General features: G+C 38.4%; 1 protein-coding gene across 1 annotated transcript in view; it reads right to left on the bottom strand.

Annotated features, from left to right (window-relative positions):
* Positions 1-22,955, bottom strand: part of CEP152 (centrosomal protein 152) — a 28,744-nt gene extending 5,789 nt beyond the window's left edge. Inside the window, exons 1-22 of the mRNA XM_086757684.1 lie at positions 22,869-22,955; positions 20,068-20,168; positions 19,754-19,820; positions 19,179-19,523; positions 18,607-18,775; positions 17,680-17,820; positions 16,596-16,735; positions 16,101-16,301; positions 13,112-13,259; positions 11,712-11,803; positions 10,659-10,822; positions 9,851-10,058; positions 8,847-8,960; positions 8,591-8,721; positions 8,274-8,402; positions 7,998-8,133; positions 7,072-7,251; positions 6,266-6,538; positions 5,676-5,807; positions 4,735-5,385; positions 2,962-3,136; positions 910-1,089 (exon numbers count right to left, since the gene is read on the bottom strand). Of these exons, the coding sequence (XP_086613810.1) occupies positions 910-1,089; positions 2,962-3,136; positions 4,735-5,385; positions 5,676-5,807; positions 6,266-6,538; positions 7,072-7,251; positions 7,998-8,133; positions 8,274-8,402; positions 8,591-8,721; positions 8,847-8,960; positions 9,851-10,058; positions 10,659-10,822; positions 11,712-11,803; positions 13,112-13,259; positions 16,101-16,301; positions 16,596-16,735; positions 17,680-17,820; positions 18,607-18,775; positions 19,179-19,523; positions 19,754-19,820; positions 20,068-20,168; positions 22,869-22,955 (3,964 nt within the window). The remainder of the gene's footprint in view (positions 1-909; positions 1,090-2,961; positions 3,137-4,734; positions 5,386-5,675; positions 5,808-6,265; positions 6,539-7,071; positions 7,252-7,997; positions 8,134-8,273; positions 8,403-8,590; positions 8,722-8,846; positions 8,961-9,850; positions 10,059-10,658; positions 10,823-11,711; positions 11,804-13,111; positions 13,260-16,100; positions 16,302-16,595; positions 16,736-17,679; positions 17,821-18,606; positions 18,776-19,178; positions 19,524-19,753; positions 19,821-20,067; positions 20,169-22,868) is intronic.
* Positions 22,956-23,629: the final 674 nt, after the last annotated feature.

The raw sequence follows: 23,629 nt of genomic DNA, 5'->3' as shown, positions 1-23,629 counted from the left end.
ATTGGAAGCAGTGTCCTCCCATGGAGGAATCTCAAGCAAGTTACTTTGCACCACCTTTTCCCCTCAGAAATAGCTTCAGAAAAGCCTTACTTCCATACTACAGACAGAAGCCTCCCTTTCCAAAAACAGAGGGGATATTTCATATCCATCATTGGCAGAAACAGTCGGCACACAGGAAAGAATGATTTAAGAACCAGAGACCTTTTCTCAGTCATCTGTCCTGTATTTCTAATTTCAGAGTGACATGACAGAAAAAGGACATCTTGATTTAGAAGGCAAAGAGACTACATAAAGCCTACTTAAAGCTTAAGGTTTACAAAAGAAAGAAAATAAATAGAACTACAGCTTCAAGTTATTAACTGCAGGAAGGTACAAGAAAATTGTGGTCAGTGGCTTACTACTACTGGTGCCAAGAGAAACCAAGTAACATTTGGGGCCACTCTGCTCTTTATACTCCCACTATGGGGGTGTGAGTATGTGCACAGTAGCAAAACAGCCCCGAAGGAGACAGCTGAAGACCTCCCTGGCTCATATACATTTACAAGTATACGTGTGCATGTGCACACACGTGCACTATCAGTATAACCCTCACAGGCAACAGGATCCACACACACACATATTCAAAGAACATCTGCCACGTGTTCAGTTTTCCTCTGTTCCTTTCCTGATACACACAGGAGTACTAAGTTGATAAGTAATGTTTAAAGTCACGGCAGGGGGCCGGTCTTGGAGGTGGGGGAGAAAGGTCGGTTTGTGTTTTTTTGGTTGTGGGGGGTTTGTTTGCTGTTTAAGTATGCACACACATCCATTCCATCCACAGAAAACTAAACAATGCAACAGATGAAAGACTCATGCAGCCAGCAAGGCAGAGCCATTTGAAGTTTTCTTTAGGTGACTAACAATCCTAACCTTGGATTTGCTCTGACTTAGCTTCATGTTCCTTCACAGCAAGCTGAAGACGTTTGCGGGCTATCTCCAGCTCTCTTTTCAACTCCTGGCACGCAGTCTCTCTTTTTTCAAGCTCCTGGCAGCAGCGTTCACAGCAAAAATCTTCCCAAGACCCAAGGTTCCTTTTTGTACATTTCTGACCTGCAACAGTCATTGCTAAAAGTTATACATCAACCATGGGACCAAAAAAAAAAGAATCAAGCCCAACCTTACTATTTCCAGTGCTTTACTTAGTCTTTCTCTTGCTAGGAAAGCATATAACACTTTGTGATTAAAATAATCACAAGACGCTGGAACCCCGTTATAGAAGGTGCAGCAGCATCTATTAAATCACTGAGCCCTCACAGCCTCAATGTACTCCCATCAATGAGGGCCTGAGTCTTCAATCAGCGATACGGACTCATAGGTTGAATTTTTTTAAAGAAAAAAAAACAAAAACAAAATCCCCCCAAAAAAACCAAAACCAAAGACAACAACAGCAAAAAACAAACATACCAAAACCAGCCAAGCATGGTCTTTTGGAGTCAGCTGAAGAAGACTCTCCCAGCTGGGAAGCCTCACATGTGGCTGAGTCCAGTTAAGTTAAGAAATGCACAAAGACTGGGCTACTTCCAGGAGAGCAACGGCTGCTCTCTATAGCCAGGACAGGGAGCTCTAGAGACAGAAGAGTTGCACTGCTTGTATTGTTTTGTGTTAATAGATGGTTTGTTATTTCGGTGTTGAAGGAATTCAAGCCACACTACAGGCATAAAGCCAAAGACTCTCTTGGGCTTTCTTGCTTTATGTTTTTTAGTTGCATAAGAAGTCAAACTAAACAGAAAGCCCCCAGAGAGATTTCTGTGCCTCCCATGAAGTTTTTCCCCAGCCGTCTCCAGCTTTTCCATAGTACACGTGACAGCTTTGGGAAGAGCTACAATGCTGAAGTATATACACTGAGGGTGGAAGGCGGAGCAGGGGGGAAGGAAGGAAGGAAGGAAAAAAAGAGAAACATCACCCAGGGGTTTGCATTTTTTCAACTACATTCTTGAACAAAAGAATCTGGACACAACAATCTTTTACATGAGTGCAGAATTCCTTGTCTTGTCTAATGTCAGGAGCAAGTAGTATAACTCAATCTTCAGAGCTGTGATTTAGTATCATCCATTTACAAGCCATAGTTTAGACCATGCCCTGCTCATCATGATTCAGCACTGGCTTGCTTATGAGCTTTATACACCGGAGGTATTCATGTTCATATTCTTAACCCTCAAAGAGTATTTACACCTGCAGCAGATAATGGCAGCTATTTCTTATTCCTGAAGAATGGCTTTAAAAAGCAGAAAGCTACTAGCATTTAATAAAATTAAACCTCAAAGTCTAGCATTAAATCAGTAAGCTGGAGACCAGTATCATTTGTTGCACAGTTTGTGACTTTAACATATGCCGTAGTTTAGCCGCCCTCAGGAGCAAGCTACACAGTCTCTCTCTCACTCCCCCCACCCTCTGAGAGAACAGGGAGAGATAATGTAACAAAAAAGGGTTGAGGTTTGAGATAATGACAGGAGAGATTCTTAAAGTTACCGTTATGGGCAAAACGGACTCGACTTGGGGAAAACTATTTATTTATTGCTGAAACTAAAGCAGGATAATGTGGAAGAGAACAAAGTAACTTCCCCCCACCTCTCCATCTTCCCAGGCTTAACATTATCTCTACCACCTTCCCCCTGCAAGCGGCACAGGGGTAGAACAGGGGATGGGGGTTATGGTCAGTTCATCACTTGTCGCTTTACGCCGCTCCTTCCTCCTCGGGGGAAGAACTCCCAAAGTAACTTCCCCTCACCCCTTGCTAAACATAGTACAAGCTTATGCAACATTACATAACCTTAGAACTGCATCTTTCTCTATCACCCAAATACTCGCTAATTAACTAACTTTGCATTAGAGTTATCAATAAGACATCAACTACTGAATACTGCTACTAAGAAGCTTAATTTGATGATACACAATTTGCTAGATTTAAAACAAACCCAATACCTTTGTCTGTTCCAGTTTCTTGCAAGGGTGGCTGTTGTCTTAGCCTCCTTTCTGCTTCACCTTGGTGTCCAACATTGCACGCAGGAGGTCTTGCCACATCCCCAGTTTCTCCTTCTCCACATTGCAGGCAAGAGTATGCTTCCTTATTTACATTACTTACTAGCTCTTCATATTTCTGCAATTGAAAAACACTCACTGAAACACTGATAGCCCAACACGCAGCAAAAAAAGCGTTCCACACTACCTTAAAGTAGGTAAATAGCACGTTATGCATAAAAACAAGCAACCCTAGCCACCAAGTAGCTTTAGTAATTGTGATACAGGTGCTTTAAACCTGCAATAGAACTGCAGATTGCAGCTCACACTGGGAGGAAAATGTGTATTCTAGCATATATAAGTTTTACTTAGCATAACTCACTGCAATAGCAGTACCTGGCTATCCTGAATTTTATTTTGGAAATGTTAGTAGCCCTTAACACCGCAGAACCATACAGTGTCTTTAAGCAGTTGAAGCTAACTTGTTTTTTAAAAGGCACGTCCTGCAGAAACAGGAATTGGAACCATTTAGAGTTTCTGCACAAATACGCCTAGTAGAGGGACAGGAATACTTTTTTCTGCATGATAACTCCTTTGTTTATTGTTATTACAGTAACATGAAAGAAAACATTAGTTAGAAATTACAAAGACTTCACTAGATAAAGTGGTTCAAGGCAACCAATATTTTGAAGTTCAAAAGCATTTTAAAAACAGTTTAGCAAGAGACATTCATATATATTACAGCAGATGCCTCAGGCATAGGAAGAAACCTTCCTATTCTTTTTACCATCATGAAAATAACTCATTACAAGAAAACTTTAAAGGACCACTTTCTGAACAGAAACACATCACCACTAAAAACTGGGTAACATTTTCATGAGAAAGCACTTCATACTCATTTGTCCCTATCCTGCCTTTTCTTGAACAGAACAGCTGCTAAAGGCTGGGTGGCCGTGGTATTTCTGGTGCGATGCTCCCCATAACCAAAAACTGACTACAAGCGTTTAAGTATTGCAACAAGAGAAATCTGCCAAAACAATAGAAACAGCAGCTTTTGGACAGAATTCTACTTAACCCCAAACTCCTCTAGAAGAGGGTGGGGTGTCTTTCTTCATTTGGGCACGTTGAAAAGGATTTCCTAGAGCCACAATAAAGCAAGACTATTATTCCCAGGATAGATCAGTTTGTCAATTACTCAGTTCTACTACAGATAATTTGTGAAAAGGATTTACTGTTTTCATCTTTATTTGTATTAGAAAAGAGGTGGGGGGGAAGGTGGGGGGTGGAAAGAAAGAGCAACATGATCCACAATCACTATCCAATCAACATTGCAAACTGCTAAATTTCTTAATAAATAAATAAGTAAATAAATAATGCAGGTATGCAAAAATCTAGGATGGGCCTCTAATGGCACAACCCACCTAAGAGGTTACAAGGAGCCTTCAACAGCTGCATTAGTATCCTTAATTTATGAATCTTGGCATTAAAAGAATGACACTCCTAACCTTGCTTTCTCTTCTTTAAAAATTGAAGGTGTCAAACCTACCTGCTTCCTTTCCCTTCTTACTTGCTAACAGTAGATTTAGCCCTCCTTTAGTTTTAGAGGAGTGTTGTTATCAATGAACCCAAATGTTGGATTCTCCAATTCCCAGGATTACATGGATATTTTACATTGGGAGAAAACAGGTACGAATCTGACCTCTCAAATCCCTTTACTGGTTGGCAATTACAATTTACCTCTTTCCATTCTCGCTCTTTCTTTTCCAGAATTGTGTAAATGGTGGTTATGTAGGCCTTTTGTAAGCAAGCCTTCAGTTTGTCTTTGCACGGATGGTTTACTTGAACATGAGCGTCAAAACACTTATCCTTCCAAGAATGCTTACTATGTGTGCACTTGACCAGTTCTTCATGGATTTTACTCAGCAAGTACTCAAGCTCAACCAGAGTCTTCTCCTCATACCGCCTCATTTCGTCCTGCAGTCTCTTTGTTTCCTGAGCCTCCCATTCTCGCTGCTTTTGGTCTAGTAACATCTTTATTTCTGCTTCTTTCTGAATGGAGAGATCATTCTTCTGCTTTGCAAGATCCTCCTTTGCTGTTGCAAGTACTTCTTTAATTCTGTTTCTATGATCATCTAAGAACGATCGGTAATCTCTCTCATTTTGCTCTTGTATCTGCAGGATTTCTTCTTGCTTTTCTTTGTTCCACTGAGCACGAGCTTTTGCTAGTTCTGCTTTGACAGCTGCAGGGATTTCTTCTTTCTTTAGCTCCAATTCCTTCTTGAGAGAAATCACCTTTTCTTCAAGTTCTTTCATTCTTGGTCCAGTTTTCTCTGTATTCTCATATTCTTTTTTCCATTTCTCTTCAGCAGCTGAGAGAACTAGGGCTACCTGGTGAATATATAACACAGTCATCATAGATAGATACATACATTTATATATACATAAAATATAACCCCATAAAAATGGGTCATTATTAATCTAGTGAGATAATTTTCAAATTTAGTAAAAATATAATCCTATCCAGGCCAAAAAAAAAAAAAAAAATGGATCAGAACCAGAGTATACTAGAAACATCTTTCCTTAATGATTCCCTGCCTATGTCTATATTCCTCAGTAATATATGGGATTTGGAAGTCTGAGCTGTCTGTCAACACACATATACAAGTGTTTTGGGCTACCTGCTTTGCTGCAGTCTCTTTGTGTTCTTTTTCCCATTTTTCTTGTTCTATCTTTAGATTTACTTTGTACTCTTTGAGGTCTGTTAATTCTTGCAGCCACCTGGCGCGAGCTTGGGTTAAAGCTGCATCTACCTATAAGCAGATAAAAAAAACTACTTCAGTCACCACCACCAAATAAATTTTTATTATTACTTTGTAGCAGTGAAAGAACACACTTCAGTTTGGATTGCCTATGTTTATAGAAATTAAAGGAATCAGACCAGCAGCATCTGATGCATTTCTTGATGCAAAAATGATAGCAAAATGAGGAATATTATTTTTCTGAACAAAGTGTATAAACTTTGTCAGTTTTGCTCAGTTCTGTTCAGAACTCCTGCAAAACTTGTCCAACCGTGTGAAAAACTAACAGCTAGAACATGCTACATGCTTCTTCAGAACTTTTTTTAAGAATATATTTTTAATACAGCAAATACCAACTACTGAGCAGAAAGTTAGTGAAAGAGAACGTTTTCTTTTTTTTTTTTTTTAGGTGACTCAGTTCCACATGGCAGTGTCACTGGCTCCAGGCAGAGAAAACAATTATTTTTTACCTGGCTGGCAAGATTTTTACAGTATTTATTTTCCAGTTCTACTTCAAATTCTTTTAATGCCTCTTCAGAGGCTGTATTTTCTTTCAGAGCCTTCTGGATCTGCAGCCTCTGGTCTTCACCAATCCCTTCTAATTGTTTAGTTGAAGCTTCATCCACAATTGTTACTCGGTCAGTTTGGCTGCTGCAGTCATTACATTCAACTACAGTTCTTCTCATTTCTTCCAGCCTACTTTGCCATTCTCTTTCTATTTTTGCAAAGACTTGTTCTTTATTCTAAGGAAAAAAATATTTTTTTTAAGAAAAATTTCCCCAGTGTCCAAATAACTAGAACTTCACTGGTATTTAACAAACAAAACTCTGTTTACACCAGTAATCCTCCTCAAGAGGAAAAGAGCAAAACCATGCTCAGAGAGCAGAGAGGTTGGTAGAATGAGTTGTTTCTTCCTCATCACAGCTTTCTATTATGGGATTGGATATACAAAGGACTTTTATATAATAACTGAATGAAACAATAGAAAGCATAACTACTCACCCAGGGATCAGGGTGGAAAACTTCAGCATATTACCAGCTGTGACATTAACATCATCCTGAATGTTACTTTACGAGGTCTAGGGTTTTTTTTTCTGAAATCTTAAACCTGTGTAATACCTATTGACTTCTTCAGAGTCTCCTAAAATGACAGATCCTTAGAAGTCACCTCAATTGGCAGAATAACAGTACATAAGTCTATCTAAATACAAGCTCTCCTTCTGAAAATAAAGAAACCAAGAAAAAAAATTGAACCCCCCTGGTTTAAGTTCCACACCTCTTTTTCTTCCTTCTCCCAGAGTACTTTGGCTAATGCAACTTCCTCTTCAACCTGCTGTTCTTTTTCTTCCAGCCACTGCCTCTTTGCTGCTATCATAGAACTGCTGTGTTTCTCTTCAAGCTCAATTCTCAAAAGCTTAAGAGATTCTTCTTTTTCTTCTAGTAGCTGTTTCTTGAGCTAGGAAAAAAAAAAAAAAATTAATTTCTCCAACACACAGAGAACCGCTCTGGTACAAAGTGATGAGAATGCATCAGAGATATGATTCACTCTAGAGCCTGTGCACTGATCCTACTGATGACACCTGGACAAGAGATTCAGCTCTAAAAATGAGGTGTTTTGAAGTGTGATATCAGAGTTTATTACAGACTATTGCTCTAAGAAATTTTTTCTTATCAAGCATCTTTATTCCCAGCATATTTTGAGCTGTTGCTCTTTACTGTACTTGCTTAGCAAGACAGTTGACCTACTTTAGTCATTTCACACCAGTATCTTCAGAAAAAGCAAAGTTTTTTAATCAACATAACAGTCTGAATTCATTATTACTTAAAAAAACCACAGTATTTTCAGATTAGTTTCATACAAAGAGAAGAAAATTGTATTATCATTCAATTTTTTTGGAAAACATCTCATGAATGTAAACCCTCACACTGCCGACTGAATAGTCCTCAACAGCCAAAATTATTAAAGCTGACTACATGAAAATAAACGGTTATTGGCAAGGGTTACTCCTATAATATTTTAAACCCCAGGACACAACAGCAGGTTAATTTAACCACTAGTAGGTCATATGTATTAATTTTCTGATATGGTTGCATCTCCTCAAAGTATCTTCCCCAAATAATTACAAAGTTAAGTACGCTTATGGATATTGCATCTTAAAAACAGTCTGAAATGAAATGGTTTATAGATATTTCCATTAGTACCTTCTCTTCCTTCAGCTGCTGCTCTTGCTCAAATTTCTGCCTTAAAGTAGCTTCCAAGGTGTCCTTTTCTCCACAGACTGCGATGTAACATTCCTTCACTGCCGTCATCTCTCTGTTCAGCTCCTCTATGTCAGCCCTTCACAGGACAGATTATTTATTATCAATTAGTCTTTACACTCACATGACAGCAAGTCTGTTTTTAAAAAAATGTAACTAGCACTGAGGGCCAGACAGGAAACGTCAAAGTTTCAGTAAAAGCAGAAAAAATGGTCTTACTTTAACTGTGAGACTGTCTCTTCATAAGTTTGAATAAGCTGCAGTTTTTCTGCAGCATATTTCTCCATCAGGTCTTTCTCAAAATGTGCTTTTGTATCCTCATGATGTTGCTGATAAGTTCTTTCACACCTACAATTTCAACAAAGGAAAAAAAAACTACCTACATTTCTTCCCCTTTTTAAATGCAGGTCAACTTTTTCTTAAGTAAGAAATTATCTTTTTAATGCTGACCTCTCCTTGTACCAGATAGCTGGTACAAGATTATACATACATGCTAAAAGTTCACAAACGGAACTAAACAGAGTTAACAGACTTACCTGTCAATGGCTTCTTGTTTATCTTGATCAAAGTCCTGAACCATCTTTCTCATCTGACAACAGAGATCTTGATTTAAATTTCTCAGTTTTTCCTCACTTTCCTTCAGTTCTTCAATAGTCAAAGTATGTTTCTGGACAAACAAGGGTCAAGGGTGTGTTGTAAAGAATCTTTTCTAATTGCAGGTTTTAGCACAGGAGGGGTTTTGTGGTGGGTTTTTTTTTTTCATAGGTATAAGCAAGTACGCCTCTGTCTTACCTCAACTTCTTGCAACAAAGTTTCATTAGCCTTTCTGAGTCTCAGAACTTCTTCCTTGAGATTATCAGAAACCGGAGGACTAGCTGCCGAAGTATCATTCAGATTCGTGATGCGCTAAAAATATACAAAATTAAGATTATATCTTTCAAGATATACATGATTTAGAAGTTGATGCTTTTAAAGAAGTTAAAGATGTCATGTAAAAATTTTACTTCAAAACATTTTTTAAAAATCCCAAATGCAACTATTGCAGTGCAAGATATAACAGTATCACTGCTGTTCTAGATGAATTGTTGAAACTCATCACATCATGAAGGTTTAAAGCAGCACACACTTGGCTTTGTGTTTGCAAGCTGAATGACTGCTATCATCCAACAGAGAGCACACTTCTCAAGCCTATTATATTCCTATGCCACATCCAGGTCATAATGTACCGATTACAAGAGCAGATGTTACAGGTCTGATTAATTTAGAAAGAGAAGTTAATAATGGGGTGAAGATGAGATGCAATACCAAAGAGATTCCTTGTTGATCAAATTACATAGTGAAGGCCATCTGAAGGCAATCTGTTTAATGTTCCATTTGTGTATACAAATGGTGATAGTTAGGTTGTTATGATCCTAATGACAGTATCAGCTTTCTCAGAGAAGTTACAAGGTCTTTTTGACTAAAGAAAACCTCTTTTCTCCAATGCAATTTAGTTCTGAAAAAAGGAGTGGCCATTGCTGCTAGCAAGGAACTAAGCCATCATATCAGAACGCACCTATTAAGACATACGCTGCCCAAGTTCTGCTATTCAGTTTCTCTCTTTTTCACCAAAGATACAAAACAAGGTACCAACCAAACAACAATAGTTTCCTTAAGACATATTTACTTAGTTGCTATGAGTACTCAGCCATGAGTAAATTCTTTGGTCCATTTTCATAAGTTTAAATGTTGGTTTGGTTCACTAAAATCCAGTGCATCTTGACTTTTAAAAAAAAAAAAAATGTAAAAGAACAAACCTCTGACTCTTTTGATGCTTTTTCTGCTTTCAACAACTGCTTGTATTCCTCCGATGTCTTCTGGCAATCTTTAAGATCATTTTGTAATTGAGTAATCTGATTTCTCTTCATTTTATTACTGCTCAATAAACGTTCCAGCTCAGCTTTTAATTCTACAATAATTTCATCTTTAGAGAGCTCCTTATCCATGTCTCTGTTCTGTATTGCACTATTAGGGAAGACATAACCAGTTCAGTATTTAAAAGGCAAAAAACATTTATCTGAAAGGTAGTGCTAGCAAAAAGGAGAGCAACTAAGGCTACCAGAAAGAGGTCTTTCCAAAATGTAATAGTAAAAAGAGAGAACATGAATACGAAAGTCATATGCTTTTTCATCAAATTGCAATTAATGTACAGAAAACGTGTTCATTCAGCTGTTTCCCCAAAAGATTCATTCTTACATGACGTAAGGTATTTTGAGACAATTCAACTGGTTGTTTTAAAAGACAGCTTTAGCATTATGTAACTATGTGGAATCTTTCAGCAAAAAGGTATCCATGCATATAACCTGTACAATCCAAGGCACAGCAACACAGTCCCTATAAAAGCTGAAGATTTATTAGGCAGCAATTAGGCATTCAATTTATGGTATTAGTCCACTTTCCTGTTTCCCAGATTACCTGGCAATACAAGCAGTATTTCAAATATCTACCAAAAAAACCTATATGCTGATCCAGTAAGATCAGCATATCACTTTTGATCTTTTACATATCACTTGTACAATTGCTTGAGGATTTTAGATTTTTCTTTCAACAGTAATCACTAAATACCTGAAGAACCTTGGTTTCTTCCCAGTGATTTTTTTAATTCCCAAATCTACATAGGAATCATCCAGATTTGTATTCAGCTCTCCACTCGCATCATTCAAAAATACTCCAAACTTGGCAGCAGATTCATACAAAGCTATTTCTTCCTTCAGTTCCATTACTTCTTCCTTAAAGGAAGAGAAAGGAAAAAAAAAAAGTTACACTAAGCACAGAAACTCCAAGCAAACACATCAGGCCCATGGTAACTCTTCCGAAGAAAAAAAAAAATACATGGAACTATTCTTTCTAAATACAGTTGTATTTGGGGGTCACTTACTTGAATCATCTAGCATTAGTTTTATTTATTTATAGTATCATTTTTGATACCTCTAGGAAAGCATATGTTAAAACTAGAAATTAGGGAATATTTCCTGTTGCTCAGCATATTCCACTGTTCTTATTACAGTTCAGATATGAAATTAAGTATTATTTCTTTGTCCTGCTGCCCTTGTATAGTAAAATGGATGACAACAGAAGAGTACATAGCTGGAAAAGCCTATTAATCCAGCACTTACTAGGACTCAATTTCCAAGATAGTAGATTTAAGTCAAATATATGAACTGAATTATAAACACAGACTTGCACTCATATTTTACAGAGGACTCTCTAGTATTCCCTTTTGCTGGCAAAAAGTAAATTTCAGAACATGATGTCTCCAACTATCCCTATAGCCTAATTAAGTTATGAGATTCCAAGTACATAGAATTTACGTTCTTCTTTTTCCATAAGCAGGTTAGATAGAAGTACGATATCAGATCTGTGCCGACACATATGCCCTGCTGTGTTCTAATTAAAAAAAAAATTTTAAAAAGAAATTAACATTTAAAATTTAAAAATAAAAAAAAAATTAAAAATCCAACATGCAACACTGGGAGATTAAGTAGTGGGCAGTCCTTAACTGAAAGGAGATGTGCTTGTTTCCCCAACAAATAAAAAACTTTCAACTACCAACCTCTTAGCTATAATGCCTGCCTCTGTAAAATCAAAACAGTTAAATACTTAATAAAATTAATTAACCTGCAAAGCCTTGTTCATGGTATTGCTTATCATGTGCGCCGACTGAGCTTGTTGCAATTGAAACCGTAACTGATTTGTCTCCTGCATTGAGCCTATTGCAGGAAAGAAAAGGGAGAGAAAGAGTAAGTCATAAATATGCAAGAAAGACTACGCAAATTGAAAAAAAAGATCACTTAAAAACAGCAATGTTGATTCTGGTAATGGGCATTACTCTGTTTCCCCTTCCTTGAGCTCACTAATAGAAAGTACAAATAACAAAGTCAAGAATATTTCTGCCTGAATTGAGCAGGTGGAGGTTACTACAGGTCTCCAATTTAAACTGCAGTTTGGTTTAAAGTTTGGAAACTACAGTTGCTTTATTTTTTTTTCCTCTGAGTTTTTAGTAGAAGCTTTAAAATAAATACCATGAGGAGCAAGATGTGCCAAAAGTTTACTTTCTTTGTAGCTCACCAGAAGCAAAAATGACATTGTGCGATTGTGCCAGAAGTTTAGCAGGAACAGAACCACCTTGGAACACAAGACACTTTCCCCTCCTCCCCAGGTGAAAAGTTTAGCTTTATCAGTTTGCCAATTTATTATTGCTTTAAGGCATTTGATTAATATGGCACAAAAAAATCATGGCGTTTCTTCAACTGGAAGTTGCACTGTTTTTAAATATCCTATCACATTTATAGTTACTTATTTACTACATAATACAGATCCAATAAGGTTTTTCTCCTTCTCTGGCCTGACATTTAGGCTCTCCCTAAAGATTTTTCTTCCAGACTACCACTCTCAAACAGCACAAGCTCTTAAATTAGGATCCAGGAAAACAGACATTTTGTTTAGTTAGGATGTTTGGATTCTATGAAAAGACATACATCACTATTAAAAGACATCACTGTGTAAAGGTAGGCACAAGGAAAATACACAAAGAACAGTATATTTCATGTACTATTCCTACCAATACAGGTTTCCAAGAACCTGTCTCCAGCCACAAAAACAATTCTTTTCTCATTGACATCTGAATTTAGAATGGCAATTCAAGTCAAATGCCTAACACAAATAAGTAGCTTGCTCCCAAAGGCTGTTATTTAGTCCAAAACTAAGTTTCCACATAGGCAGCACAAAATGCATATAAAAATAATTTAATCACCATTGTTTGGGGGTTTTTGTTTGTTTGGTTTGGTTTTGGGTTTTTTTGAAGGGAGAGTATCTTATTTTAAGTGGTTTTTACACTTCAGTCTAGATTTAACTAAATTTAATTTAAGTCTAACTAATGCGCTGCATAGGAAATGGTCTAGTACACATTTAGCTTGGTGTTGATTCAGTTTCCATAGGAACATAGATGTGCAGTTTCATATTTCAAAAAACTGGAGTCATTTCTGCAAGGAAAGATAAGGTATGAGCAAAAGGCTGACCTGTTTGCAGTAAATTTGCACATTGCTTTTGGCTTTCTTCTAGGCTTCTTGTCAGTCGATTTATTATTTCAGTTTTTTCACATTTCGTTTCTTCCAGCATTTTTTCAAGTTGCTTAACATGCTCTCCTAGATTTTTGCAAAGTTCTTTCTAGGAAGAGAGATTATTTTTACTCATGATACAAACATGTAGTCATCTAGGACAGTTTCAGATATAGAAAGAGTCAATACATACAAGACACAGGAGAATCAATCAATCGGATACCTAAATCGGCAGGGCCAGCTAAATCAACCACAGAACAAATGCTGTCCTTGGCTGACAAGTCATGTCTTACAGCATCAAAGTTAAGTTTTCACTAGGAGAGAGCAAGTATACTCATATAGAAACAACACGGATGTGAATCGTTTCATATTTCTCATATTTCCTAGCGCAGTTAGTTTTCAGCATGCCAAATCATCCCCTGTAGTTAATCATAGTCTACCGCAGGGGGAAGGAGAAAAAAAAAAAAAAAAAAAAAAATCAGGCCTCCATATTGCTTATATTAAGCCTGAGCTTAATGCAATGTAATGTCTTTCAATTGAGCTTAAGCCAAGCTAGCAAGTTCCAATGCTCTGTAAAAGAGGAACTGTAGTTTTTCCACACGACACAAAGCAGACCTTCATAGGGCATTGCTTGCCATTACCTGCACAGACCTGAGAGGCACAGTACCTCGTCTGTACACCTTTTGACTTATCTATTTTCTCTCAAACAAGGAGATTTCTCTCTAAATACCCCAAACCTACTACTATAACATTTTTTTTTTTACAGTAGAGACAAAGCTGTTTAAGCTTTGTTGTGCTACTAGTAGACAGAAATTTAGCAGTGCTTTCCTGTTTACAAGCAAGTGCTAGTTACCTTTTCAAGCACACAACCCATTTATTTTTTACACATATTCATACTGAGACAAGAATTGCAGACTTAAAATTAAAGAAACCTAATTCTATTTCCTTTATGTGAAAGATAATGACAATTTATTAAGGCCTGCCTAGACCACACTGCTTGAATATTTCTAATAGTGTTATGGACTCTTATTACATGTCAGGTAGAATAATTTTAATAAGCTCTACAACCATGTGACACAATCCACACTGAACTCCATCTTAAAGCCAGCCTTTTCCCCCACTCTCTCCTTTTAGAATCATAGAATGGTTAGGGTTGGAAGGGACCTTCAAAGCCCATCCAGTCCAACCCCCCTGCAAGAAGCAGGGACATCCCTGACTAGGTCAGGTTGCTCAGAGCCTCATCCAGCCCAGCCTTGAACGCTTCCAGAGATGGGGCCTCCACCACCTTTCTGGGCAACCTGTTCCAGTGTTCTATAACTCGCATCGTAAAAAATTTTTTCCTAATTTCTAATCTAAATCTGCCCCCCTCTATTTTAAAACCATTACCTCTCGTCCTATCGCAACAGGCCCTACTAAACAGCCTTTCCCCATCTTTCTTGTAGGCCCCCTTGAGGTACTGGAAGACCGCTATCAGGGCTCCCCGGAGCCTCCTCTTCTCCAGGATGAACAGCCCCAACTCTCTCAGCCTGTCCTCATAAGAGAGGTGCTCCAGCCCTTTTATCATCTTCGTGGCCCTCCTCTGGACCTTCTCCAACTGGTCCATGTCCTTCTTGTGTTGGGGGCTCCAGAACTGGACACAGTACTCCAGGTGGAGTCTCACCAGGGCAGAGTAGAGGGGGAGAATCACCTCCCTCGACCTGCTGGCCACGCTCCTCTTGATGCAGCCCAGGATGCGGTTGGCCTTCTGGGCCGCAAGGGCGCATTGCCTGCTCATGTTAAGCTTCTCATCCACCAGCGTTCCCAAGTCCTTCTCCTCAGGGCTGCTCTCAATCCATTCTCCACCCAGCCTGGATTTGTGCCTGGGATTGCCACGACCCAGGTGCAGGACCCTGCACTTGGCCTGGTTGAACTTCATGAGGTTGGCACGGGCCCACTTCTCCAGCCTGTCAAGGTCCCTCTGGATAGCATCCCTCCCTTCCAGCGTGTCAACGGCACCACCACAGCGTGTTGTCGGCGAACTTGCTGAGGGTGCACTCTATCCCACTGTCCATGTCGCCGACAAAGATGTTGAACAGGGCCGGGCCCAGCACTGACCCCTGAGGGACGCCACTCGTGACCGGTCTCCACCTGGACATTGAGCCGTTGACCACCACTCTCTGAGTGCGGCCATCCAGCCAACTCCTTATCCACCGAGTGGTCCGTCCATCAAACCCATGTCTCTCTAGTTTAGAGAGAAGGATGTCGTGCGGGACAGTGTCAAAAGCTTTGCACGAGTCCAGGTAGATGATGTCAGTTGCTCGTCCCTTGTCCACTGATGCCGTCACCCCGTCATAGAAGGCCACCAAATTGGTCAGGCACGATCTGCCCTTGGTGAAGCCATGTTGGCTGTCACCAACCACCTCCTTGCTCTCCATGTGCCTTAGCATGGTTTCCAGGAGAATCTGCTCCATGACCTTGCCAGGCACAGAGGTGAGGCTGACCGGCCTGTAGTTACCTGGGTCTTCCTTATTCCCCTTCCTTATTTTGAACCTGTACTTCTAAAATAAAGTGAATGTTCAGTGGTTATGAATCCTTAATGATTTTGAGACTAAAGCTTAGTGATGGACTGTTTAAAAAAACAGTTTTTCTTGTAGCAAAAATATCACATGATTTCTTTATTCGTTCTTTTTTCCCCAGATTTATTTGCCAGTACGCTGTCGAAAAGAGATTGTGTACAGAATGAAAGCTCAGGAGAGAAACTGAGACAATGAATTCTTGCCTCCTCTGCATCTGCTATGTACAAAATCACAATTTGAGCTCACAACTGCCTGGAGATGTTTATAAAAACACTTGCTTAGCATCTTCCAGAAGGAGTTATTAGAATTATAGATCAAGAAGTGCAGTTTAGGTAACATTGGGAGCTCTACAGTCACTCCAGTACAGTACTCAGCTTCTTAAAATAATTTCTCACCTGCTCTTGGAGTGCAGATTTTGTAGTATCAAGTTTCTGCTCTAATGATAACACTTGCTTTTCATACTTCTGCTTGAGTGCTGAAATAATGGCCTCATGTTGCTCCCTGGCTCGCTGAAGGGCATCTGATCGCTGAAGTTCTAACAGTTGCTTCTGCATGCTTTCCATGGCTACCTCTGCCACTTTGGATTGCTTCAATATCTGTAGAAACAGTATTAAGGTAGCTCCCAGTTACGTATATTTTACTTTTGCTCCAATATTCTGTATGTCAGTTCAATTTTTTTGTGCAAAAGCTGTTAAAAGTTCCCAGATAATTCCTGGATTTTAATACAAACAAATTTTCCACCAATGTATCCTATTAATTCATCACACATTCAGCTTCTGCAATGATCAAAAAGCAATGTTTCAAGAGACTAGCATTTATGTTTAATGCAAATGCACCACAAATATAACTGCAGATATCCTCCACAATAAACAGATTAATATTTATAGTACCTGCTCCTCATTGGCAGTAAGAGTCTGAATTTGAGCTTCAAGGGCCTTTATTTGACCTTCAAGATGCACTTCCCGCTCCTTTCCATTCTGATAGAGTTTTTGAGACTCATGAAGACTAACAGCCAAACCATCCTTCTCATCTTAAGAGAGAGACATAATAATTGTGTGAGTAACATGGCCAGTCACCCAACAACTTCATACAACATGACAGTTCAGCATCCCTGTGCTACAGAACTATTTGTTACAAGCCCTCCATCTCATACTGCGGGCAGTGAGATGACAGAATAAAAACAGTCAGTCTCCATCCAGTAACCACTTTCTCCCTCTGATAACTGGAAGCACTCTGATACATTGTGCCTTCAGAACCGTAGTGAAAACGAGTCCCACTCTGGCAGCACTAGGAACCAGCATCATCCCTTACACCATTTCGAGGGACAAATAAAATAATTCCCCTAGAGGAACAGCCATGACACAGCAAAATGGTTCACACCTGAAGTTTTCTCTCTCCTTTACTGCTTTTGCATTCTAAAAATTATATTCTTAATTCTCTAAAGTCACAATGCTTTTTTGTCTGTTCCTATAAGAAAAGGGAGACCAAGATAACCACCAGCCTCCACTACAGCTTAGATCATTTTGGAAGAGCTTCTCTCTACGTATAGTGCAGGAAATGGCTTGTTAAACCAGACTGCACCAAAAAAAGGTTTCTTTTATTAGACATACACTTCTCCTATTGGAGTTTGTTTTCGGTTGTTTTCCCTCTTTAATTATTTTTTGCACTTTTAACACACTACTTTAGCAAACCTCTCACTTTTCTATACATTTTAAATGCCTGGTACATGTGGACTCTGGAATACAATGGCGGTATTGAGAATGCAGTAAAAGTTAAGACAGTTAGGCACCAATCCAAATAATTTTCTTTAAAACTATGTTGGGGAGAGAGGGTTAGGTCCACATAATCCCAAATCAAGTTTATAAATGTGATCAATACCTGCAGAGGCACTACCTAAATGAAATCTCAGGAAAAAAAAAGTTAATAGATACGAATAAAAACTAAGAATTAGAGATCCATACAAAAACATTTTACCTTTGACCATTGAAAGCTGATGATTCAAATACCTAATCTGCTGTGCACTCTTCTCTAGCTTTTCATTAAGTTCTTCCAGTTGTCTTTCTCTTGCTTTATTTAGAACCTTAAGTTGAAGAATCTGCATATTTTCTGAAGAATCTGCCAAATTTCAAATAGCATACAGACAAGTCAGCACAGTCAACTAACCAAGGAAGTCACAGTCGTAAGTAATTCCTGCCCCAACATACTTCTTTCATGTAGTGCCAAAGTCACTGTTGAATCACAAAATTGCATTCTTTTTTCATCCATGTTTGAATGAGTTGCTCATTGTAAGAGCTACCAATGCCATTCAAACCTAACGGCACACCTAGATAAAGGTTTATGTGCTGTTAATTCACACACTGTCTTGTGGCAAGTATAAATTTTCAAGCTGTCTAACAAGCAAAGTAGTTTTATTATTTGACGTGTACCTAACAGAAAAGCCCAATCAGGCATCAGGCAAAGCTGTTTCCTAAAGGTACAGCAAGTCATTATTTTCCAATATTATAAACAAGAGAAAGTGCTAGCAAGACTTGAGATCAAGCCATTACAAATAATTTCATTCAGTCTCACCAATCAAAACTACATTTTTAGTAGCCTGAAACTCAAATACCTTGAACAAAAAAAGCTGATTTCTGGATAAAGTGGAAAAACAAAACAAAACAAAAACCAAAAAAAAAAAAAAAAAAAAAAAAACAAAACCAAAAAACAACCAAACTAAAAACACCAAACAGATGTTAGGGCTGTCCCAGTGTAAGCTTAGAGCAAAATGAAAGATCATATACATCAGCATACTTTTAGTTGTCCTCTTACTAAATATCTACTGAAGTCAACAGGTTTTCTGTTGCTGATTTCCAGTGAACTTTTCGCACAAGCTTATTTCAAGCCTAAACAGCAAACACTTACTTTCATCGCTGCCCAAGAATTCATGTTGCAAATCTTCAAACACTTCATTTCTTCTGGTTCCTTCTGGGATTACTGGAATTTTTTGATGGAGGCCATTTTGGTAAGGTTTATAAGTCACTTTGTAAGATTCTGGCGATTGGCCACTGACGATGTCAGATGCAACAAATTGCTGTTTTGACAATATATACATAAGAGGAAATAAATTAGAACTACAATTGTAGTCTTTCTCAAATAAAGTATTTTTCATTTTTAAAGGCTGACATTTAAGAAGAGCTCTAGCAGCTCTTCATCTTCAGGCTCCAGTCCAGCACAGCATTTAAGTGTGACAGAAATTTTCATGAAAGCTTCCACTTCAGGAGAGCAGTAAAGTGTCAACTTCAATAGAGTATGCACACACTTAAGTGAATGATATTCATTTTACCTAACCAACAAGAGAAGAAGAAAAAAAAAAAATCCTCCCATTGTTGCTTAAACTGATAATAAGAGAAGGAAAGCATTTAAAAATATTACTACCAATAGATCTGTGAAAATTTTCCAAAAGAGACAGAAAAACACATCAGCTTCTGAAATACCTTAAGATGTTCCTTTGGAGCATCTGGAAAATTCATTATTTTACTTTGTGGATTGTTAAATTCTGGTTTATGGCCATTTGTATATGGCCTAAAGTTTTCAGGAAGATGATACACATTGTTCTGCTGGTAGCAATTTGGAGCATTAAACCCATCTCTACCAAGATACACATCATCAGGATCCTCTTGTTCGTTCTGGCCACAATAATCTTCTTTATCGTCATATAAATGCTTCTCCTCTTCGTCATTTTGTAGGCCATTCCAATTCTTTCCATGTTTTTCAACATGATCATTTTGCTGGTCACACAAGAATTGTTCAGGATACAGGTTTTGTGCTTGTTCATAACCCTAGGAATGGAGAAGAGGTTTAGAATTGCTCTCTCAACACTTCAATTTCCCCTCCCCTCCACCTCTCCTTTTTCTGGGGTTACCAACCCTCAGGTTAGATATACTTCAAATGAATAGCAAAACGTGTCATGTACATTAAAAGTATTTCTCTAATAAATTTAAATAATATTTAATATGTTATTATGAACAAACAGTTCCTACTAATAACATCACTGCTCATACAAGCTTACATTTTGAGGATCACTTATCAATGGATGATTGTTCCACCTTCCATCATGCTTCCCAGCCTCATGTGATCTAGAGAAAGACAAGCAGCTTAACTATGTACTTATATAACTTCAGCAAAAAACCAAACCAAATCAAACCATCTTTTTGTTAAATTAAGTGGCATCTAGTTTGTTTCTCATGATACACAAACCATACTGCAAACTGCACTACAGCTCCCCTGTTACTTGCATTCCTTTTACACACCTCAGCAGCTGAGATTTTGCTCTGTTCTCAAAAGCACAACATAAATAATACAAAATGGTGCAAAACGTCTTACTGCTCCTCAGCCTCAGGAATGCTACAGTCCGAATAGCTGGAGAGTTGGTCTCCACTGTCCTCCAGCATATCATGGGGAAGGTCTGTCAGTAACTGTTGCAACTGAAACAGAACAAACAACATTCATTATATGCTTTTCAAAAGAATACAGACAAGTTCAGTCCAAAGAGACAGAGACGGGTGAAATAGGCCACTTGCACAAAATCCTGGTTTTCTTCCTCCAAGGAAAAGTCCACAACACTGGAATTCACACAGAGACTTACACTACAGAATGCTTAATGGACTAGAGTACCAACCGAATTATTTTTCTGGCAAACTCCTGTTAAGAAGAGAGCTGCACCAAAAAGAGACCAGGGAAATGCCACCAGATACAAGCGTCCCAGGAGAGACTACTTTTGAAGAATGGTCTGCAAACTAATGCCAAGGTTTCTCCTCCCTAACTCCTAGACAAGAGGAGTACTGGACATTCAAAACATGCTCTTTCTGAGGAGTCTGGATTAAAATCCAGATAAGAACTTGCCAGCTAGTGTTACTAGATACAGGAAGTCATCACTGCAACGATCAGTGGTCTGCTCATGTGTTCAGATGAAGTCACCAAGCAACTGGACGCGAACAGAGAAAAATACCACCACTTCTAATTCAGGAAATAGATAGTTGTGTCACAAAAAAAAAAAAAACACCACCAAAAAAAACCCAAACCAAAAAAACCCTAACGCACACCACACAACCAAAACACTCCTGAACTTACTCGTTGTAATCATTCCACATAGAATGTACCTCTTCTTCCAATTTTCAGAGAGGCTTTGATATGGGGCCACTATTGGGCTTCTTGCAGATCTGAGCTACACACTCTTTTTTTTTTTTTACTAGGCGACTTGTGAACTACACAATATATTCAGAGCTATTGCATGCAGCTTCTAAACCCTAACCCTGTTTTTCTCCAAACTCTCAAAGCATGTGTTAATAAGAGTAGAAACATTAGCTGTCCCATGCTAAATACCTCATTAGCTTTTCTTTGTTAAAAGACAAACAAACAAAAACCTCACAAAACAAAGACTATTATCTACAAAAGGTTTATCTTAAAGACACCATGTTTTCTCAGATGCTATTTTAGATGGTCTCTAAGACCAAAGGATAGGTGAGAAGTTAAGAAGTGAGAAGTTAGTTAAGTCTACAGAACAATAGAGCACCAGAAGTTTGTTCCTCGAAATCCACTAGCGGCATGAAGAAGTTTCCCTATCATTAGTTTTCTCTAGATTTATTAGATCTCAGCTCCAAGAAGCAGGAAAGGAAAAACAGCGTTGTTCACTGAAGATCCCCTTTACTTTGCCCGGCTTGCAATCAAGGACATAATCAAGCACCATAGGTTTCACTGGTCTTGCACTGCTTTGGAAACTTAAAGTCAAGAGAAAGCAGCGCATACACACTTCACAAAACGTTATCACGAGAGTTCATATTCAAACTGAGCTCAGCCTACCAGATTAACTAGCACAGGCCTCCAGATATGGGTAAGGGTTACCCAATTCTTAAGTTAGTGTCAAGGTACTCTCCTACCATATAGGTGTCTCCAATTTTCAAGAAAAAAAAACCACCTGATTTGTTGCAGCAGAAAACTTAAACTAATGCAGAAAGTCTCAGATTACATCTTGACCAGGGAATATCAGTTTTAGCCTCCTTTTAGAAGGCTGAAAGTCACAGCCCACTGAAATATCTACATGTACAGTTTTGTGAACCCCACCATGCCCCAGTTAAAACATGCATAACCTAAAAGGATTATCACTAACTTAATCCAAAGAGGCTGCTTTGTTTATGCCCATTGCCTCTTGTCCTCTCACTGGGCACCACTAATGAGCCTGGCTCCATTGTCTTTACGTCCTTCCTTCAGGTGTTTATACACATTGATGAGATTCCCCATGAACCTTCTACTCCCAAGGCTAAACAGTCCCAGCTCTCCCAGCCTCTCCTTGTAAAAAAGACGCTCCCCTCAACACTCTGAGCTTATAATCCTATTTATGCACTCTCTCGCTCACCCACTGTAATAACCCTACAATTATTTCACTATTTGTTCTCCTGCACAAGCACAACATTCTTTATCTGAGTAGAAAGTTTTAGAACAGACATCAGATTTCCTACAGTACTTGCAATAGCATCTTTCCAAGTTTACAGCTATTGTTCTACTACGCATTTTTATGAGCATTTGTCTTTACATTACCTACACTCTAGACAGTGATCCCTGAAGTACATATTGGGGAAGCTACCTGACATAAAGATGATTTACCCCTCTGTAAGAAACCGTTATGAACACTCACGTTAAACACTTATTTTGCCAATTCTCTTTATGAAACTAAAAGAACAGAAACATCCAAAGTATTTCAACTCCAAAGAAACCCCAAAACATTTGAATACGTTCTTCCAGAGAATAGAGTATGTAATTTATAATCAGAATTTTTTAAATGGTTCCTTATTCTTTTCTAAGCTAACCAAACTTTCAAGTGAGAGCTGTTGTTTTCTAAGTGTTTGTAGTAAGTGAAAAAGCTGTCAAGATGCCTTTTGCATCTGCTCTACTGCACAGGCAATGAGTAACAGTCTTCCAACCACTACATAGGACATTGCAAGGCTCTTCAGACGCAACATCTCATTATCTCTTAATTTTTTATGCCACTCCTGCAAAGCACAATCTGCACTTTGTTTTGCTCTTTAAAAAGACAGCATAAAACTTTTTTTTTTTTAACACTTAAAAGAGAGAAATGGGAAGAAGCTAGATACACAGGCCTAGACATTAAATAATTTGTTCTTTTTCACCTCTTGTTCTCTTGCATAATCCTCTTGGTCATAGTCTTCATCTTCATGTTGAGTTTGTAGCACTCCACTATCAAAGTCGAGGGACATTGTTTTCTAATAATGTTTTTGATTACCCAGCAAAACCTATTGCAAGACAAGAAAACATCACACATGAGTATGAACGTGGGAGAAATCAAAAAACAGCACCCTCACTTCCTGAATTAAGTAGCCAAACACACATAAAAATGTATTTTTTGAAACAAACATTGCACATTATCCATATCATTCACTTGGGCATTTGTTTCTCAGTACATCCAACACTACTCATTTCTAAGAATTCAGAATTTAAAACATATTATTTGGGCTTTTCATATGCAGACATTATGCAATTATTGAACTTCACCTACAACCAGACATTATTTTCTTCAAGTACAAACACTGTGTTACACGTATGCTGTGATACATGTTGATAGTTATGTCCACTTTTAAATCTTGCTCCGTTTATTACTAAAGAATAACTATATGTTGTACTAAATACTGAAAGTATGCTGCTGCTTGCACATTTGGATAATAGTTCTGATAGAAAAATAGGAAAAGCATCACGGAAATAGGAAAAATACCACCGCAGTTCCGAATTTAACTGCTTAATGAAGAAACTCAGACTCCCAGGCACGCATCTACACCGAGCCATGAGTTCACAGGAAGCTACAGCGCGTAAGTGCTGGCCCACATCTGCTTGCCAGGTAAGTTACTTGCTGATGAAGAGATGAAGTTACTCCTTA

Source organism: Chlamydotis macqueenii, chromosome 12 (genome assembly GCF_036417535.1).
Source record: "Chlamydotis macqueenii isolate bChlMac1 chromosome 12, bChlMac1.mat, whole genome shotgun sequence".
NCBI classification, from domain to species: domain Eukaryota; kingdom Metazoa; phylum Chordata; class Aves; order Otidiformes; family Otididae; genus Chlamydotis; species Chlamydotis macqueenii.
This window is presented reverse-complemented; position numbering and strand designations above follow the sequence as displayed.